General features: G+C 46.2%; 1 protein-coding gene across 2 annotated transcripts; it reads left to right on the forward strand.

Annotated features, from left to right (window-relative positions):
• Positions 1-129: 129 nt before the first annotated feature.
• BPIFA3 (BPI fold containing family A member 3) lies at positions 130-10550 on the forward strand. 2 transcript variants are annotated; one of them, XM_005568721.4, is made up of 7 exons: positions 172-484; positions 6577-6727; positions 7122-7229; positions 7865-8014; positions 9153-9237; positions 9674-9737; positions 10282-10550. In XM_005568721.4, exons 1-7 carry the CDS (start codon positions 361-363, stop codon positions 10359-10361), a joined length of 762 nt encoding a protein of 253 aa, XP_005568778.3. In that variant the 5' UTR covers positions 172-360; the 3' UTR covers positions 10362-10550. The 2 variants fall into 2 exon arrangements, with proteins under 2 accessions (XP_045220403.2, XP_005568778.3); XM_045364468.2 differs by lacking the exon at positions 7122-7229 and having other exon boundaries at positions 130-484.
• Positions 10551-16433: the final 5883 nt, after the last annotated feature.

Here is a 16433-nt window from a genome sequence, read left to right on the forward strand (position 1 = left end):
TGTGTTCATTCATTGGTTCACTAAAGAGTCACCAACATCCAGCCTGTGCCAGGGTCTGGGAGAGGACTCCTGTTGGATGATCCAACAATAGGCTCTGGTGAGTGTCTCCAAGCAACAAGGCCTTCCTCTGGAGCCCTGGCCTCCCCCCAGGGTTCCACCTGTTGCTCTCCCAATGTGAGCAAGCCCTGGTGGCAGCTGCCAGGGTCCAGTGTACCCCCTCCCCACAGCATGCTGGGGGCTAATTCTGATGTCATCTTTCTGCAGAAAACCATGAGCCCATCCCTCCAGACTGCCACCCTCAAAGCCATCTGCCCAGGCCCCATCTGACACTCTTGACATCCGCAGGTCCCAGACCCTACAATGTGTCCACTCTGGAGGCTCCTCATCCTCCTCGGGTTGCTGGCCTTGCCCTTGGCACTGCGCAAGCAGCCTTGGTCTGGCCTGGCCCAAGCCCACAGAGACAACAAATCCACCCTGGCAAGAAGTAAGCTAAGCCCCGGGCTCTGCCTGCTGCCCACAGGGTCGGGGAGGTGGGAAGGTGCCATCTGGGCTCCACCGTTAACCTGCTGGGTGACTTCAGGTTAGTCACTTACCCTCTTTTTTTCTTAGACCTCAAGTACAGAAAATTGAGGTTGTGTTGATTATATGCCAACTTCTAGCACATCCTCATTGGCACAAACTACTTCAAGGTCCCCCTTTTGTTTTATTTTCTTATTTCCCCCTTTATCCCTTATTCTCACTCCCGTATCCCTACTGCCTTGGCAGGCCCTGCAGTGTGTTTAATGGATATATTTAAATATGCCTGTGTCCTTGTATGTTCGGTACTTTAATTTACATAAATTGTATTGCCATATATATCCCATTCTGGTTTTTTTACTGGTTTCACTCAGCACTATGCTGTTGACATCTATGTTGCTTCAGCTGGTGCAGAAAGAGCCATAAGATTCATCCACCCCAGTTTATTTGGCTGTTCCCCTCTGGATGAACATGCAGGTTGTCTCTAACTCTCCACGATTATAAAGTACACTGAGATGAACCTCCTTGCACGTGTCCCTGTTACGGCCTGTGGGAGAATTTCTCTGGGATATACCCAGAAGGAGAGTGGCTGGGTCCTGAGGTAGAGGTAAACTCAATTTAACCAAAACTGCAGGAATCCTCTCTAGAATGGCCACGTGGTCTACACGTGCTCCGGTAAGAAATGACTATACCTGTCTCCCCATGTTCCCCAGCACTGCCGAGCACTGAGCTGTATCAGTCAGCTAGGGCTGTCCTCACAAGATACCACAGACTGGGAATTAAACAACACATATTCCTTTTCTCACAGTTCTGGAGGCTGGAAGTCCAAGATCAAGATGCAAGTAGGGTTGGTTTCTGGTGATGCCTGTCTTGCTGGTTTGCAGACAGACACGTTCTCCATGTCTCCATATAGCCTTTTCTCTGTGCATGCAGAGAAAGAGATCGCTTCTGTTTCTTCTTATAAGGACACCAATCCCGTCAGTTTAGGGCCACATCCTAATGACCTCGTTTAACCTCAGTTAGCCCTTTAGAGGCCCTATCTCCAAAGACAGTCGCACTGGGGGAGGAGAGGACACAATTTGAACTGACATTATTTTTAGACTTTTTTTTTTTTTGCCAGTTTGATATGTAGTTGAGTGATAACTACTTGTTTTAGCTTGACTTTATCTGGTGAGTGGGAAGTTTGAGCATCTTCTACTTTTGTTAACCATTTTGACTTTTTTTCTTGGAGACAGAGATTCTCGCTCTGTCGCCCAGGCTGGAGTGCAGTGGCATGACCTTGTCTCACTGCAATGTCTGCCTCCCAGGTTCAAGCGATTCTCCTGCCTCAGCCTCCTGAGTAGCTGAGATTACAGGTGTGTGCCACCATGCCCGGCTAATTTTTGTATATTTAGTGGGGAGGGGGTTTCATCTTGTTGGCCAGGTGGTCTTGAACCCCTCACCTCAAGTTATCTACCCACCTCGGCCTTCCAAAGTGCTGGCATTACAGGCGTAAGCCACCATGCCCAGCCCCATTTTGACTTCTTTGAATTCCCTGTTCTTACCTTTTGTCCGTTTTTAAATTTGCTTTTCTGGGTTTTTTTAATCCTCTTTGATTTGAAGAGACATTACTTAATTCTTGATATTAGCCCTTTGTCAGATTTATGCATTGTGAATATTTCTCCCAAACTGTCATCTGTTAACTTTGCAGGTCCTTCCCTGAACAGAAATATTTTCAAATTCATCAATATTTTGTTTTATAGTTTGTGTTTGGAGAGTCTTAAGACCTGGCTCCTACCTCAGACATATTCTACTTTGTTTTTTTCTCATAGCTTTATAGTTTTACCTTTCACATTTAAGATTTTAACCCATCTCTGGAGGCTATCTTTATGTATGCCTGTGTATGTAAGGCAGAGATGCAGCTTCTCTTCTCTCCATGTGACTCAGTTTCCCTAACTCATCTACTAAATGATCAAATTCCCAAAAATGAGGATTCACTGCTAAGCTCCCTGTGCTGTATCTGTACATTTGTTTTACGCCAATAACATAGTATTGTAAATACAACATCTTTGTAAAATGCTGTTTTATCTGACAGACCTATATTCTTCCAAATGAGTTTTAGAGTGTGTTGAGTTCCTTTAAAAAATTCATTTGGTGGGGCATGGTGGCTCCCTAGCACTTTAAGAGGCTGAGGTGGGAGATCACTTGAGCCTAGGAATTCAAGACCAGCCTGAGCAACATATCAAGATCCTGCCTCTACAAAAATAAAATTAGAAAATTAACCAGGCATGGTGGCACATGCCTGTAGTCCCAGCTACTTGGGAGGTTGAGGTGGGAGGATCACTTGTGCCCAGGAGTTTGAGACTGCAATGAGTTATAATTGTGCCACTGCACTCCAGCCTGAGCAACAAAGACCCTGTCTCTTAAAAAAAAAAAATCAGGCCAGGCACAGTCACTCACGCCTGTAATCCCAGCACTTTGGGAGGCCAAGGAGGGCGAATCACGAGGTCAGGAGATCGAGACCATCCTGGCTAACACAGTGAAATCCCATCTCTACTAAAAGTACAAAAACTTAGCCAGGCATGGTGGCGAGGGCCTGTAGTCCCAGCTACTCAGGAGGCTGAGGCAGGAGAATGGCTTGAACCCAAGAGGTGGAGCTTGCAGTGAATGGAGATCACGTTACTGCACTCCAGCCTGGGCGAGAGAGCAAGACTCTGTCTCAAAAAAAAAAAAAAAAATCATCTGGAAATTTGATTGGAGTTAAAATGAATTTGTTAATTTAAAGGGAGTTGATATTTTTTACTTCCCAATCATAAACTTAGTGTATCTTTTCATTTATTCAGATTTTACTATATATCCCATAATATAATTTTAAAGTCCTATCAATGTCTCAAGCATGATTTGTTAATGTGATTCCTAGAGAATTTATAGTTTTCATTGCCATGTAAATGCTACCTAATCTTTTATTATATTTTCTAGTTGGAATTGCAGGTACAGATGGAAGGAAAGCTGTTGACTTCTTCTGATATTCAAAAGCCTTGCTGACCTCTTATAGTTTTATTGTTTTATTTATTCTGTGAGTTTTTCTATCTAGAGTATTATATTGTCTGTAAGTAGTAATAGCTTTATCTTTCCTCTTCTAAGCCTTACACTCCCTGTGCCTTTTTCTTATCTTGCATTGTAGCCAGAGCCTTCTACAGAAATGGAAATGAATCCAGAATTCCCCTCCAAGCATATTTTCTGTAGGTTTTTGGAATGTAGTGTTTATCACATTAAGCTTGTTCCTTATGCCCCTAGTTTTATGAATTTTTCTTAATCATAAGTCAGTATTGACCTTTAACAAAAGTTTCTCTGCATCTAAAAGTTAATCACTTTTTTCCTCCAACCTACTAAATGATAAATTGTATTAATAGATTTTTCTGCGGTTGAACCTTGCCAACATTTCTAAAATGAACGTTTTTATGATGTACTAGTAGTTTTTTTGTGTGTGTTTTTGTTGTTGTTGTTTTGTTGTTGTTGTTGTTTTTGCAATGGAGTCTTGCTCTGTCACCCAGGCTGGAGTATGGTGGCGGGATCTCAGCTCACTGCAACCTCCACCTCCCAGCCCAGGTTCAAATGATTCTCCTGCCTCAGCCTCCTGAGTAGCTGGGATTGCAGGTGCCCCCACCACCACACCCTATGGATTTATTTATTTTTAGTAGAGACAGGGTTTCACCATGTTGGCCAGGCTGGTTTCAAACTCCAGACCTCAGGTGATCCGCCTGCCTCGGCCTCCCAAAACACTGGGATTACAGGCGTGAGCCACTGTGCCTGGCCAATATTTCATTAACTAATAATTTGTTTAGGATCTTAGCAAACTTTTCATACATAAAACTAATATGTAACTTTCTTTTCTTGGTATTGTCCTTGAGGCTAGGAAAGTTATACTAACCTCAGAGAATGAATTTAACATCTTTCTGTTTTTCCATTTTCTTTCACAGTTTTCTCTTTATAAAAGTTTGATAAAACTCTCTGCAAAATCTTCTAGGTCAGAAGCTCTTGGAGAATGAGATCTTCAATCACTATTTTTATTTGTTAAGAAATTTCTTAATTTCTTTGGTTATGAATGTTTTCTATTTTTCCTCATCAGAACTTGGAATGTTGTGGTTTATCATAAATGTATCCTTTTCATTTAGGTTATTGAATATATTGGTGTATAATTCTGAACCCAGGTAACCTCATTTATACAATGAGTACGGTTAGAATGTTAGTTCATGAAGCTGCTTTTCAAACTTAAATGATGAAAAGTATGTGAAAAGTGCTTTGACTGTGCATATGTTTATTGCTATGACCAGTAGCAGCTTCTCTGCAGTAACCCAGAGTTCTCGGCGAAGGGCCTGATCTCAGGTAGGGTCAAGAAGTGAAATTATATTATCAGTTAGAGTACTTAGCAGCAGGCAACAGAAAACCCAACTCAACCTGGCTTACACAATTTAAAAAGTTGTCATTTTACATAACTGAAAGTCAGAGGTAGGACAAGCTCCAGGTTTGGTTCAGTCATGAGTTCAAAGCTTACCTCCAGACTAGATTTTGTCTATTTTTCAGCTCTGCTATCATCATGGTTTTATCCTCATGCTGGTTCCCAGTGTGGTAAGAAAATGGCAACCCATGGCCATTGGCACTATAGGCTGTCTTGCTTCTTTCTGATAGGAGAAAGAGAAAAGAATTTTCCCCTCAAACGTGAAACATGAGCTCTCCTGTTTGGTCTGATAGAGCCAACTGGGTCATGTGCCAACTTTGAACCCAAAACAGTCAGTGAGGGTGAGGCACACCTGATGGTTCAGATAATCAACAGCCTCATCTAGACTAGGAATTTAAAGGAGTACTTGAATCAAATCAGGGTTCAGATGAGGAAGATAGAATGAATAAATGGATAAGTGGATGGATGAATGGACAGATGGATGGATGGATGGATGGATGGATGGATGGATGGATGGATGGATGAACATTAGACTGGCAACCACTGGTATCTGCTGCTCACAAATTCCTAAGCACCACTATAATCACGAACCAAGAACTACTAAGAGCTCTGGCCATACCTATAGGTTCACTCTATCCTTGAAACTATTTGTTTAATATTTATCTCCCCTAGTAGACACAAAACTGGTTTGAATCCTCAGTGCCCAGTTTGGGGCCTGACACCCAGTAGATGCTTAATAAATATTTGTTGGATGAATGAATGAATGGTCTTAATATTCCTCACAAGGACCCTGTGAGGTACTGCCCCTGTTATACAGATGAAGAAGCCAAGACCCAGGGAGATGATAGAGCCAGGATTTGAATCAAGATCTGCTACTCCAGACACATTCTTGTTTGTAAGCGACAGAAACAAACATTGCTGAAACAAACAGCTCCAAGATGCTGTCTTGGAGGAGGGGGATGGGGTGTGACAAAGGTTTCTGCTACTCTGCAGTAACCCAGAGTTCTCAGAGTGGGACCTGATCTCAGGGCAGGTAAAACTAGTGAAATAATGTGCCCTGTGGTACACTCTGATGTTCATCAGAGCTGGATCCTCATCCCAGGCAGGAGGGTCTAGAGACAAAATAGGCAGGACTTAAGCATCTCCAATAGCTTTAAAAATTCCTTCCTTTGGGAGATTTATTCTTTTCTGGTGGAAGCTTCACTGGGTCCTGCAATTTATTCTAGATATGGTGTGGAGCAATTTACATCTATTCTCTCCACACTTACCCATCTAAATTTTCTCTTCAACCAACATTGACTCTGATCTACATCCTGTATGTTAGCTCCGTGCTCCAGACTGAAATACAGTGTTGGGTGAACTTTCAACCAGGATACCCCTCTTTGAGCAGCTGTTTCTGCCAGACCCTCTGCAGGTTTTTTTCTTTATTTCTCACATCAGTCTTGCAAAGCATAATTTCATTTCATAGATGAAGAAGGTAGATCTCCATGGGGAGGCGGTGACATGCACCACTCACTAAGCAATCAGAGCTTGCACCAGCCTGCAACCCAGGTCTCTGAATCCCAAGCCCCCCACCTTTTCCATGACACTGTGCAAAGTCAGTGGTCCTTGTGCATTTCCAGTTATTGCTCAGGGCCTCATAAAGCACAACACAGAAAGCCGAATCCAGAACATCCACTTTGGGGACAGACTGAATGCCTTGGCACAAGTGGCCCCAGGGATGGTGGGCTGGCTAATCAGCGGCAGGAAACACCAGCAGCAGCAAGAGAGCAGGTGAGACCCTGAGTTCCATCCCTGGCCCTGGAACTCTTTATAGAGCTCTAGATCGAAGGGTGGAGCTGATGGGGGGCTGGGGAGGTTCAAGGCCTGTAAAGAGGGAAGGTAGGAAGATTGAAAGAAGAGAAGGTGGAAGGCCCACACGAGGAAGAGTGGGGGCCCAGCTGCACAAATCAAAACTGTGTGGCACTGTTAGGGCCACTCTGGGGCAGCTTGCAGTCCAGGGCTCCCGCACCTGACTCTTGCCCTCAGAGCATCTGTAAAAGAATCACACTCCAAATCCCATTGCCAGGCCCTCTTTATAGACGGGACAGTCTTGTTTCTCAGCAGGAAGCCTTACCTGTTCTGAGGTCCCTCACCCTTGCGGGGCCTCTGCTCTTTCCTTGTGCAGCATCAACATCACCAACATGCAGCTGGACTATGGTGGGATCCAGATGTCATTCCATAAGGAGTGGTTCTCGGCAAACATCTCGCTTGAATTTGACCTTGAATTGAGACCGTGAGTCATACAGAAGCAGCATCTGAGAGGTGCTAGCCCTCCTTGCAGGGAACCTGGGAAATCCAGATCTTTCTGATCCCAACCTAAATTCAAATCCTGGCTTCCAAAGCCACTTGCTGTGTGACCTTGGGCAAGTCACTTCGCCTCTCTGAGCCTTGGTTTCTTCACCTGAAATGTGGATTACAATCATTAGTCAGTGGAAGGAAGTCATTTGCTCATTCAAACCTATGAGAGTTCACAACAACTGGGCTTGATAAAAAGAGAAAGGGAGAACTGCTGTAATCATCTCATCGCCCCTGCTCACCATCCTCCTGTTCAAACTATCCTTTGACATCCACTGCCCCCAAGAAAGGGAGGATGCAGCTAAATGGGAAAGATTTTTGAAACAGAGATTAGCTCTCAACGTTTGAATTTCCAAAGGCCTATTTAAGGGATTTTCAAAGTTACTCTGGCTACAGCTGTTTTCTCTTTAATCACTGACTTCGGGATTTAACTGGGCCTAGTTTGTTGAAAGGACTCAGAGTGCCAGGGGAAGCCCTGACAGTGGACAGTGCCCATCTTTGCCAACACGGAGATTTCTACTCTTTCTCTACCTCCTCCCCTTGCCCTTCCTCCTCCTCCTTTCTCATCTGCAGGCCCTTCGATAACAACATCATAAAGATGTGTGCACACATGAGCATCGTTGTGGAGTTCTGGCTGGAGAAAGACGAGTTTGGCCGGAGGGATCTGGTGATAGGCAAATGCAATGCAGAGCCCAGCAGTGTCCACGTGGCCGTCCTCACCGAGTAAGACCCCAGCTGCCCCTCCCCAGAGCTGGGCCTCCTTCCTGACAAGCCCCAGCTGCAGCGTCACTTCCTGACCATCTCCTAAATTAGTCCAAAGCAGATCTTATCCTTCCCCCAGGATCTGCTCTTCCTCCCGTGTTCCCAACCGTGATGACCCTACCACCCTCCCAGAAGCCAGATTCTTCTCCCTCCCTACTCCTCAGGCCCATCATCACCAGTTCCCATTAATGACTTCCTAGTAGCCCTCAGGTTCTCTCTTTCATCTCCATCTCCTACTCCACTACCCGGAGCACTACAAGAGCCTCCTCCTGGCTTTCCCGGATGTCCCCTCCTACTCTCCATTCCCCATCCTGCAGCAGAAATAACTTTCTAACACAGAAATTTGGCCATGCCCAAGCCCCTTCTCCAAAGCCTCCAGTGGTTCCCAGTGCCCTCTGGATAAAGAGCAACTCCCAAATTTCACTCAAGGCGCTGCTTGTCCTCCCCTGCCAACTTTTCAGCCCTTTGTCCTCCACCACACACCACGCATTTTTACACCACTGTGCCTTTGCACATGCTGATCCTGTTGCCTGGAATGCCCTTCCCATCTTCCCTGAAGCTCCTCCTTATCCCTCATTCATTCGTATGTTTCCCAAAAATCTACTGTATGCCAGCACCACACCTGATGCTAGGGATACAGTGGTGAACAAGACACAAAATACAGCTTTAATAAAGCTCCATAGATTGGCTGACCAAGTCTTTCAATTTCAACTGACTGTAAGTCCCTTGAAGGCAAGATTTGTGCCTGATTTATCTCTGTAATTCTGGAATGCTGAAAGCAATGAAGACCTCAGTGGATGTCTGATCATTTGTTCATCAGATATTCATTGTACCAGACATTCATGGGAGGACAGTGTAAGGGAAAGACTCTGGAATCTGGTGCTCTATTGCCATGTTTCTTATATAACCAGCACTTATTAGCTGTGTGACCTTGGGCAAGGTCCAAGCTACCCCTTTGACGATCACTGACAATGATACTTCTGGCATGGGGCTGAGTGAGTATTAAAAGACTGTGGAAGGCGTACTCAACACATACCTCCTGGCTTTAATGTTGCCTAGATTGCTCTGTTCTGTTCTGTACCTCTACCTTTCTTTCTAGGGCTATCCCACCAAAGATGAAACAGTTCCTCCACAACCTCAAAGATAACCTGCAAGAAGTTCTCCCACAACTGGTAGAAAGTCAAGTAAGTTTAGAAAAAACTTTGCATCTTGAGCAATCTTGAGTCCCAGGGTCAAGGCATATCCACTGGCAATTTAGCAAAGGATTTCAAACATTGGGTTTTGGAGCTTGAAATATCTCAATTTGAAACTTCAGGTTGGCCATGAGTTTTGTCAGGCTATCCTTGAGCAAGAGACTTTGCCTCCCTGAGCCTCAGTGTTCCCACCTGTAGTATGGGAACCACCACAGTCCCTGTCTTATATGATGAGGATTTGTGGAGACAAAGCGTGGAAGTGTTGTGCATGACACTGAGCAGGTAGTTGGCGCTCACTACCAGGGAGCCACTCTGGCCATGATTCCTACTAGAAAAATCCCATGGATTTAAAGTCTCCTGCCACAGGCACTTCAGTTTTCCTCTTCCAGCCCCTGACCTGATCCTTCTCTCTGTGCTGATGGTCCAGGTATGTCCTCTGATCGGTGAAATCCTCGGGCAGCTGGATGTGAAACTGTTGAAAAGCCTCATAGGTGAGTGTCTGGTCCATCCAGTGAGGACTCCTTAGGACTGGCAAGGGGCTGAAAGAGGTACCCCTGTCCCTGGAGCCCCCAGGGAGGCCTGCTAAGGGGCATCTGCATGTGCTGTGAGAACACTTTAGAGGTGACCATATTATGATGACCACACTGTCCCCCAAGAGAGCTGGGACAGCAGAACGTACCCCTACCAAGCAGGCTGTGCCCTGCCAAGTCGCTGAAGTCATCAGGTTACCAGGGATTCTAGCTTCTCCCAAGATCTCCACCCAATCCAGTAGGGAGCACTGGTCCCACCCCAAACCTGAGACCATCTCTACTCCAGTTACAGATAAACAGTTACAGTCCCTGCTCATATAGAGCTCATAGACTAGTAAAGTGAAGACACCAAGAAGCAAATAATTCAGCATCATTTGGGGAGGGTTTTCATGTGAACACTCCCGACACCCGCCTTTGGTCACCATGGATAGATGATGGTTTCCCTTCAGTGTGGGAGTTGGGAGGTGGGCACGCTGGTGACAGATGCTACCTTTTCTCTTTACAGAACAGGAGGCTGCTTATGAACCAACCCACCATGAATCCAGCCAACCCTCTGCATGCCAGGCTGGGGCGCCCCCCAGCTGACTACTGCTGATCAGAAGGAAAGTCCACATCTTGGGACCTTAAGTCTCCCTTAGAGTGGGGCTTCTGCTACCCTAAAAACTTTGCCCCAGACCCTGTGGACATCCCATCCTCTCCCACAATAAACTCTAGCTCTGAAGGATGCACAGGTCCCTCCCACCTGGGCCCTGGGGTTTAGGTCTAGAAGTCAGACCTGATGAAGTATCCTCCTGAGAACAAATATCCCTACGGTTGCTCATCAGCCCAGAAATGCCGACAAAAAAAAATGCAGGGAGGGGCTTGTTGAGAGTTCTCATTCTCTCATTCTTTCATTCCATATTTACTGGGCACCTAATATGTGTCAAGAATACTGCTGGGCTCCAAGGGGGTGTAGAGAAAGGGTGAGAGAGTGGAAAAGTGAAACCATGGGTGCCAAACACACCTGAGCTCACCTTCAATTCGGCCCAACTGGCAGTTCCATGAGGGTGTAGGTGCCATGCAGCATGGTGACCCATGCCCCAGCATACAGCTGGCACAGAGTGCGTGCTCAGTAAATATTTGTGGCTCAATGAGTGGTTGGATTCTAGTCTTAGGCTCCACTAGCTGCATTTGGGACAAAGCTTGTTACCTTTCTGTCTTCATCATTTGCAAAATGGGAATAGAAATCTTGCAAGATGTGGAACAACAGAAGCCATCCAACGCTGCTGGTGCGAGATCAGTTCTACCACCACTTTATAAGGCATCTCTTAAAGTTAAACATAGGCTTGCTTTACAACTCAGCAATTCCACTACTTAGTGTATTCTCAGCAAAAATACATGCACGTGTGGAGCAAAAGGCAAGGAAGCTGGTAGCAGCAACGTTCATCATAACCCCAAACTCAGCATCCCCCCATGCCCATCAAAAGAATGAATAAATAGAATGGGCAAATATCTTGTGGGATGGGCACCCACTGGAATCTCTATAGTGATGGAAATGACCAAAAATTGCCCACAGCCACATGGACGAATCTCATAAACAGAATGTTACATGAAAGAAGCCATAGGCAAAAGGGCACGTGTTGCATCTCCCATTTATGTGAGTCCCAAAACAGCAAAACTAATCCGTGGCACCAGAGATAAGATAGTGGTTACCTTGGGGCAAGGGTTAGATGCTAAGAGGGCATTGAAGGGGGCTTCAGGAGAGCTTATAACATTCTGTTTCCTGATCTAGGTGCTGGGTATGGGAAGGGATGTTTGGTTTCTGAAAACTCATTGAGCTATTTACATATATGCATTTTTCTTACGTGTAATGCACTTTAACAATTTTGCAATAAAAATATTGGCCGGTTGTGATGGCTCACACCTGTAATCCCAACACTTTGGGAGGCTGAGGCTGGAGGATTGCTTGAGGCCAGGAGTTCGAGATCAGCCTAGGCAATGCAGCAAGACCCTATGTCTACAAAAAGCTTGAAAACTTAGCTGGAGGTAGCAGCACGCATCTGTAGTCACCACTACTTGGGAGGCTGAGGCAGGGGGATTGCTTGAGCCTAGGAGTTCAAAGTTACAGTGAGCTATGATTGCAAAACTGCACTCCAGCCTGGTGATAGAGCAAGACTTTGTCACTCTAAAAAGTCCATATATGTATTTATAACGCAGGATGCTTGTAAGGAGTAAAGCCATGAAAAACCATTTGCAGTATATTTCATATGTGATGGGTTCATGGAAAATGCTTATTAAATGTCACTTAATCCAGCCAGGCACAGTGGCTCATACCTGTAATCCCAGCTCTTTGCGAGGCCAAGGTGGGTGGATCATTTGAGCTCAGGAGTTTGAGACCAGCCTGGCCAACATGGTGAAACTCCGTCTCTACTAAAAATACAAAAATTAGCCAGGCATGGCGATTTTGTTGCCTGTAATTCCAGTTACTCAGGAAGCTGAGGCAGGAGAATTGCTTGAACCCAGGAGGCAGAGGTTCAGTGAGCCAAGTTCATTCCACTGCACTCCAGTCTGGGCAACAGAGTGAGGCTCCATCTCACCAAAAAAAAAAAAAAAAAAAAAAAGTCATTTAATCCATTGTTAATGATTTGACTGTTGATTATTCAATTATTAAATATGGATTCCCACTCTCCTCCAACCAAGAGTTGAAAAAGCAACCTGAGAAATCAAGGGAAAATAAAACACACATATTAATCACAGTAGCACACACATTAAGCACTTGTTATATCCAGAGCTTTTTGGTGCTCAGAGCTTACATCCAGCATCTTATCAATGCCTCCCAGCAACCCCACCAGATACAAAATTTCAGCTCACTTTATACATGAGAAGCCTGAGGCTTGGAGAATAAAGTCACTTGTCTAAGGTCACACTTAAGGAAATGGCCACATTGACTGCACTCAGGCAGCCAGCTCTAGAGCCCACGCTCTCAACCACCGTCAGTCCTCCCTCCCAGTCTTCCCTTCCTTCCAACACCCCCCACCCAACCACACACACACTCACGCACACACACACACGGTGGGGACTGATGAAATATGTGTTCAGTGGGACTGACAAGCTCAAATAAGGAAATGTCAACAGCTCAGAGATGAGAATAGGGCAGGAGAATCTCACATCTCTGTCTTTGAATTCAAGCTCCCTAATCCGAAATGCTTCACCGGGGATTTGCAACCCTAAACGCTAATGTTCCCCTTGCCAGCCGTGAGCTTGTGGGGTTCTTCCTGCTCATGATTCAAAGAGCAAACACAGGAGGCCCAGGCCTGGTCCCCAACAAGGCTACCTGGTTCACTGGTGAAGGCAGCTTTTGTCTGCCTTCCTCCTGACCGTTTCTGGGCTGGCGCAGGGCTCCCTGTAGGGACCTCCTTGGGTTTCTGGCATTCTGTTTTCATTTTAAGGTTCATGGAGCACAGACTCATTACATTTCCTCCTGGAAGGGCTTGTTGGACAATGGACCTCTATTAGGATACTGGGGTTCACACTGGGGGATGGTTTAAGGCTCCAATTCAGCCCCAAATGTTCAGAACCTCAGTCCTGGCTCTGCCCTTCTGTGCCTTATAACTTCCATGCCCTCCCACTACTGGGCACTGACTCTGTGCCAGGTATTGGACTGGGAGCTACATGTGTTTCCCCAAATTGGAGGGGGTGCAACAAATCAGTTCTAGAGATCTGTCATACAACATTGTGCCTACAGTTAACAAGGCTGTGTTGTACACTTAAAACTTTGTTAAGGCCAGGCACAGTGGCTCACGCCTGTAATCCCAACACTTTGGGAGGCTGAGGGGGGCGAATCACCTGAGGTCAGGAGTTTGAGACCAGTCTGATCAACATGGTGAAACCCCGTCTCTACTAAAAATATTAATACAAAAATTAGCTGGGCGTGGTGGCACACACCTATAATCCCAGCTACTCGGGAGGCTGAGGCACAAGGAATCACTTGAACCTGGGAGGCAGAAGTTACAGTGAGCCGAGATTATGCCACGGCACTCCTGCCTAGGAGACAGAGCAAGACGAGAGAGAGAGAGAGAGAGAGAGAGAGAGAGAGACAGAGAGAGACAGAGAGACAGAGAGAGAAGGAAGGAAGGAAGGAAGGAAGGAAGGAAGGAAGGAAGGAAGGAAGGAAGGAAGGAAGGGGAGAGAAAGAGAGAGGGAAAGGAAGAAGAGAGAAAGAAAGAAGGAAAGAGAGAAAGAAAGAAAAGAAAGAAAAAGACTGTTTAAAAAAAAACTCAGTGGCTCTCATGTTAAGTGCTCTTACTACAATAAAATTTCTTAAGGCTGTGCACGGTGGCTTACACCTGTAATCCCAGCACTTGAGAGGCCAAGACAGGCAGATCACTTGAGCCAGATCACTTGGCAAAACCATGTCTCTACAAAAAACATGAAAATTAGCCAGGCGTGGTGGTGCACACCTAAAGTCCCAGTTACCTAGAAGGCTGAAGCCAGAGGATCACCTGAGCTCGGGAGGTCGAGGCGGCAGTGAACTGTAATGGCACCACTACGGTTCAGCCTGGGCGACAGAGTGTAACTGTCTCAAAAGAAAAATGGGGGGTTTGGCAGGGGAAGCGCTCCATCAACGGGAGGGCTCCAGGGAAGATGGGCAGGTGCTTTCTGGACTGAAAACTGTGATGCAAACTTGCACTTAAAGTGAGGGCACTGAAGCCAAAGATGACAGTCCGACTTCACCTCTTCCCAGCTGAGACGACCCTGGGCAGGTCACTGTCCTCCCCGAGCCTCAGTGTCCCCACAGGCTTGTTATAGGTGGCATAAAGCACTAGTGTCTCAAGAAAGGTTGTTGATCATTAGTAGTAGTATTTTTATTTTTATTTTTTATTTTTTTGCACTTTAAAAGCAAGCGCAAAGATTAATCTCAAAAGCAAGGGAAGCTTGCCTGAAGCAAACCCTACTTGATAATATATATTTTTTTCATCTAAGTTGGGGTTCCTGGCTCTCTGGGAATGCTCTGGAGCTTCCAGGTCCATCTGAAGACCCTCTCTAACTCAGTCCCCACCCTGAGCTTTCTCCTGGGGAGCAGATCCCACATCCCATTCTCACATTCTGGAGAAGAGACCTTGCATACTAGCATAGGTCACAGCCCTTTGAAAAATCAAACCAATTCTGCCCTTTAGAAATGGATCTTTTGTTTGTTTGTTTGTTTGTTTGTTTGTTTGTGACGGAGTCTTACTCTGTCACCCAGACTGGAATGCAGTGACACAATCTCGGCTCACTGCAACCTCCACCTCCCAGGCTCAAGCAGTTCTCCTGCCTCAGCCTCCCGAGTAGCTGGGTTTACAGGTGCGCACCACTAATGCCTAGCTAATTTTTGTATTTTTAGTAGAGATGGGGTTTCGCCATGTTGGCCAGGCTGGTCTTAAACTCCTGACCTCAAATGATGCACCCGCCTCGGCCTCCCAAAGTGCTGAGATTACGGGTGTGAGCCACCACACCTGGCCAGACATGGATCTCTTGATTGACAAAACACCCTCAGCAAAGGCTTCCAAACACAACTGCAATCTGAGAAGCAGGAAGGAAAGGCATCACCTACAGTTTCTGAGAAACACATGGGGAGGGTACTGATGTCACCAGTGTGGGGTAAACCTCTTAAAACGTTCATGGTGTGTCCTTCCATTTGTTTCCTGGTGCCTTGAGACCTTTCCCCTGTTCAGGGCATGGAGCATGCAGTCCCTGTGGCCACAAGGGAGGGCAGTTTCAACAGAAGCAGAAACAAGGCTCTTGACTTTCAGGAGCCTGGGTTTTTGATAAAGTGGTAGTGGTAGTGACAGAGAACAAACAGGCGGTTGCCAGCAGATGGGGGCAGGGGGTGACTGTAAAGGGACCCATGAGAGTGCTTTTGGGAGGATGGAACTGTTCTGTACTCTGATTATGATGGTGGCTGACTATACACGTAGTAAGACTCAAAGGACCATACCACTAAAAGAAGTCAATTTTACTGTAAGTTTTTTTGTTTTTATAGTCTTGGCTTTTGACTTGTCAAAATCAGGGCATAGGGGAGTCTGAGAACAGCACACACATAATGAAGTTGAAGCAAAACTTCCTGCCCACAAGACTAGAAAATGCCCTATGTTGGGGTGGTGAAGTGTGAGGGTCCAGGAGAACTGGAAGGAGCATAGTTCTGGTGGGTTCTGATGGTGACTCAGTCCCTTGCTGTTCCCAGGCAGACCTGGGTGTGGGAGGAAGGGAACAGAATCCCAGGCACATGTGTGGGATCCAGGGACAGAGGGTGTCTGTGTCCACGCTCGCTCCCAGAGCCTGAGCCACAGGAGAGGATGAGACCCCGGGGAGAGAAGGGTAACGGGAAGGTCTAGGTGGATCCAGGCAGGTGGGCTTGGGCAGACCCTCACAGTCCTGTATCAGGCCCAAGGAACTGGCGAACAGCAGAACAATTCTGTGTCTTATGAAGCAGTTGAAAGTAAATGCTAAATCCGAAGGGACCTTTCACCAGGAGGGAAGTACAGTGTCTCCGCAGTCTAGGAGCAGACGGCACATGGCTGTCTCCGTATTGCCAGCCAAAAACAGGGACAGGCAGCCCCCTTGGCACAAATGAAGCCCCTAGCACAGACATGAAACCCCAGGGGGGAATGGGGACATTTCTGTTCCTGAGCAAAATGG

The sequence above is a fragment of the Macaca fascicularis genome, chromosome 10 (assembly GCF_037993035.2).
Source record: "Macaca fascicularis isolate 582-1 chromosome 10, T2T-MFA8v1.1".
Classification (NCBI taxonomy): Eukaryota; Metazoa; Chordata; class Mammalia; order Primates; family Cercopithecidae; genus Macaca; species Macaca fascicularis.

Coding starts and splice junctions, on each gene's coding strand:
- BPIFA3 (XM_005568721.4), top strand. CDS start 361: ATGTGTCCACTCTGGAGGCTCCTCATCCTCCTCGGGTTGCTGGCCTTG. Junction 8,015..9,152: donor CACGTGGCCGTCCTCACCGA/GTAAGACCCCAG, acceptor CTTTCTTTCTAG/GGCTATCCCACCAAAGATGA. Junction 9,238..9,673: donor CACAACTGGTAGAAAGTCAA/GTAAGTTTAGAA, acceptor CTGATGGTCCAG/GTATGTCCTCTGATCGGTGA.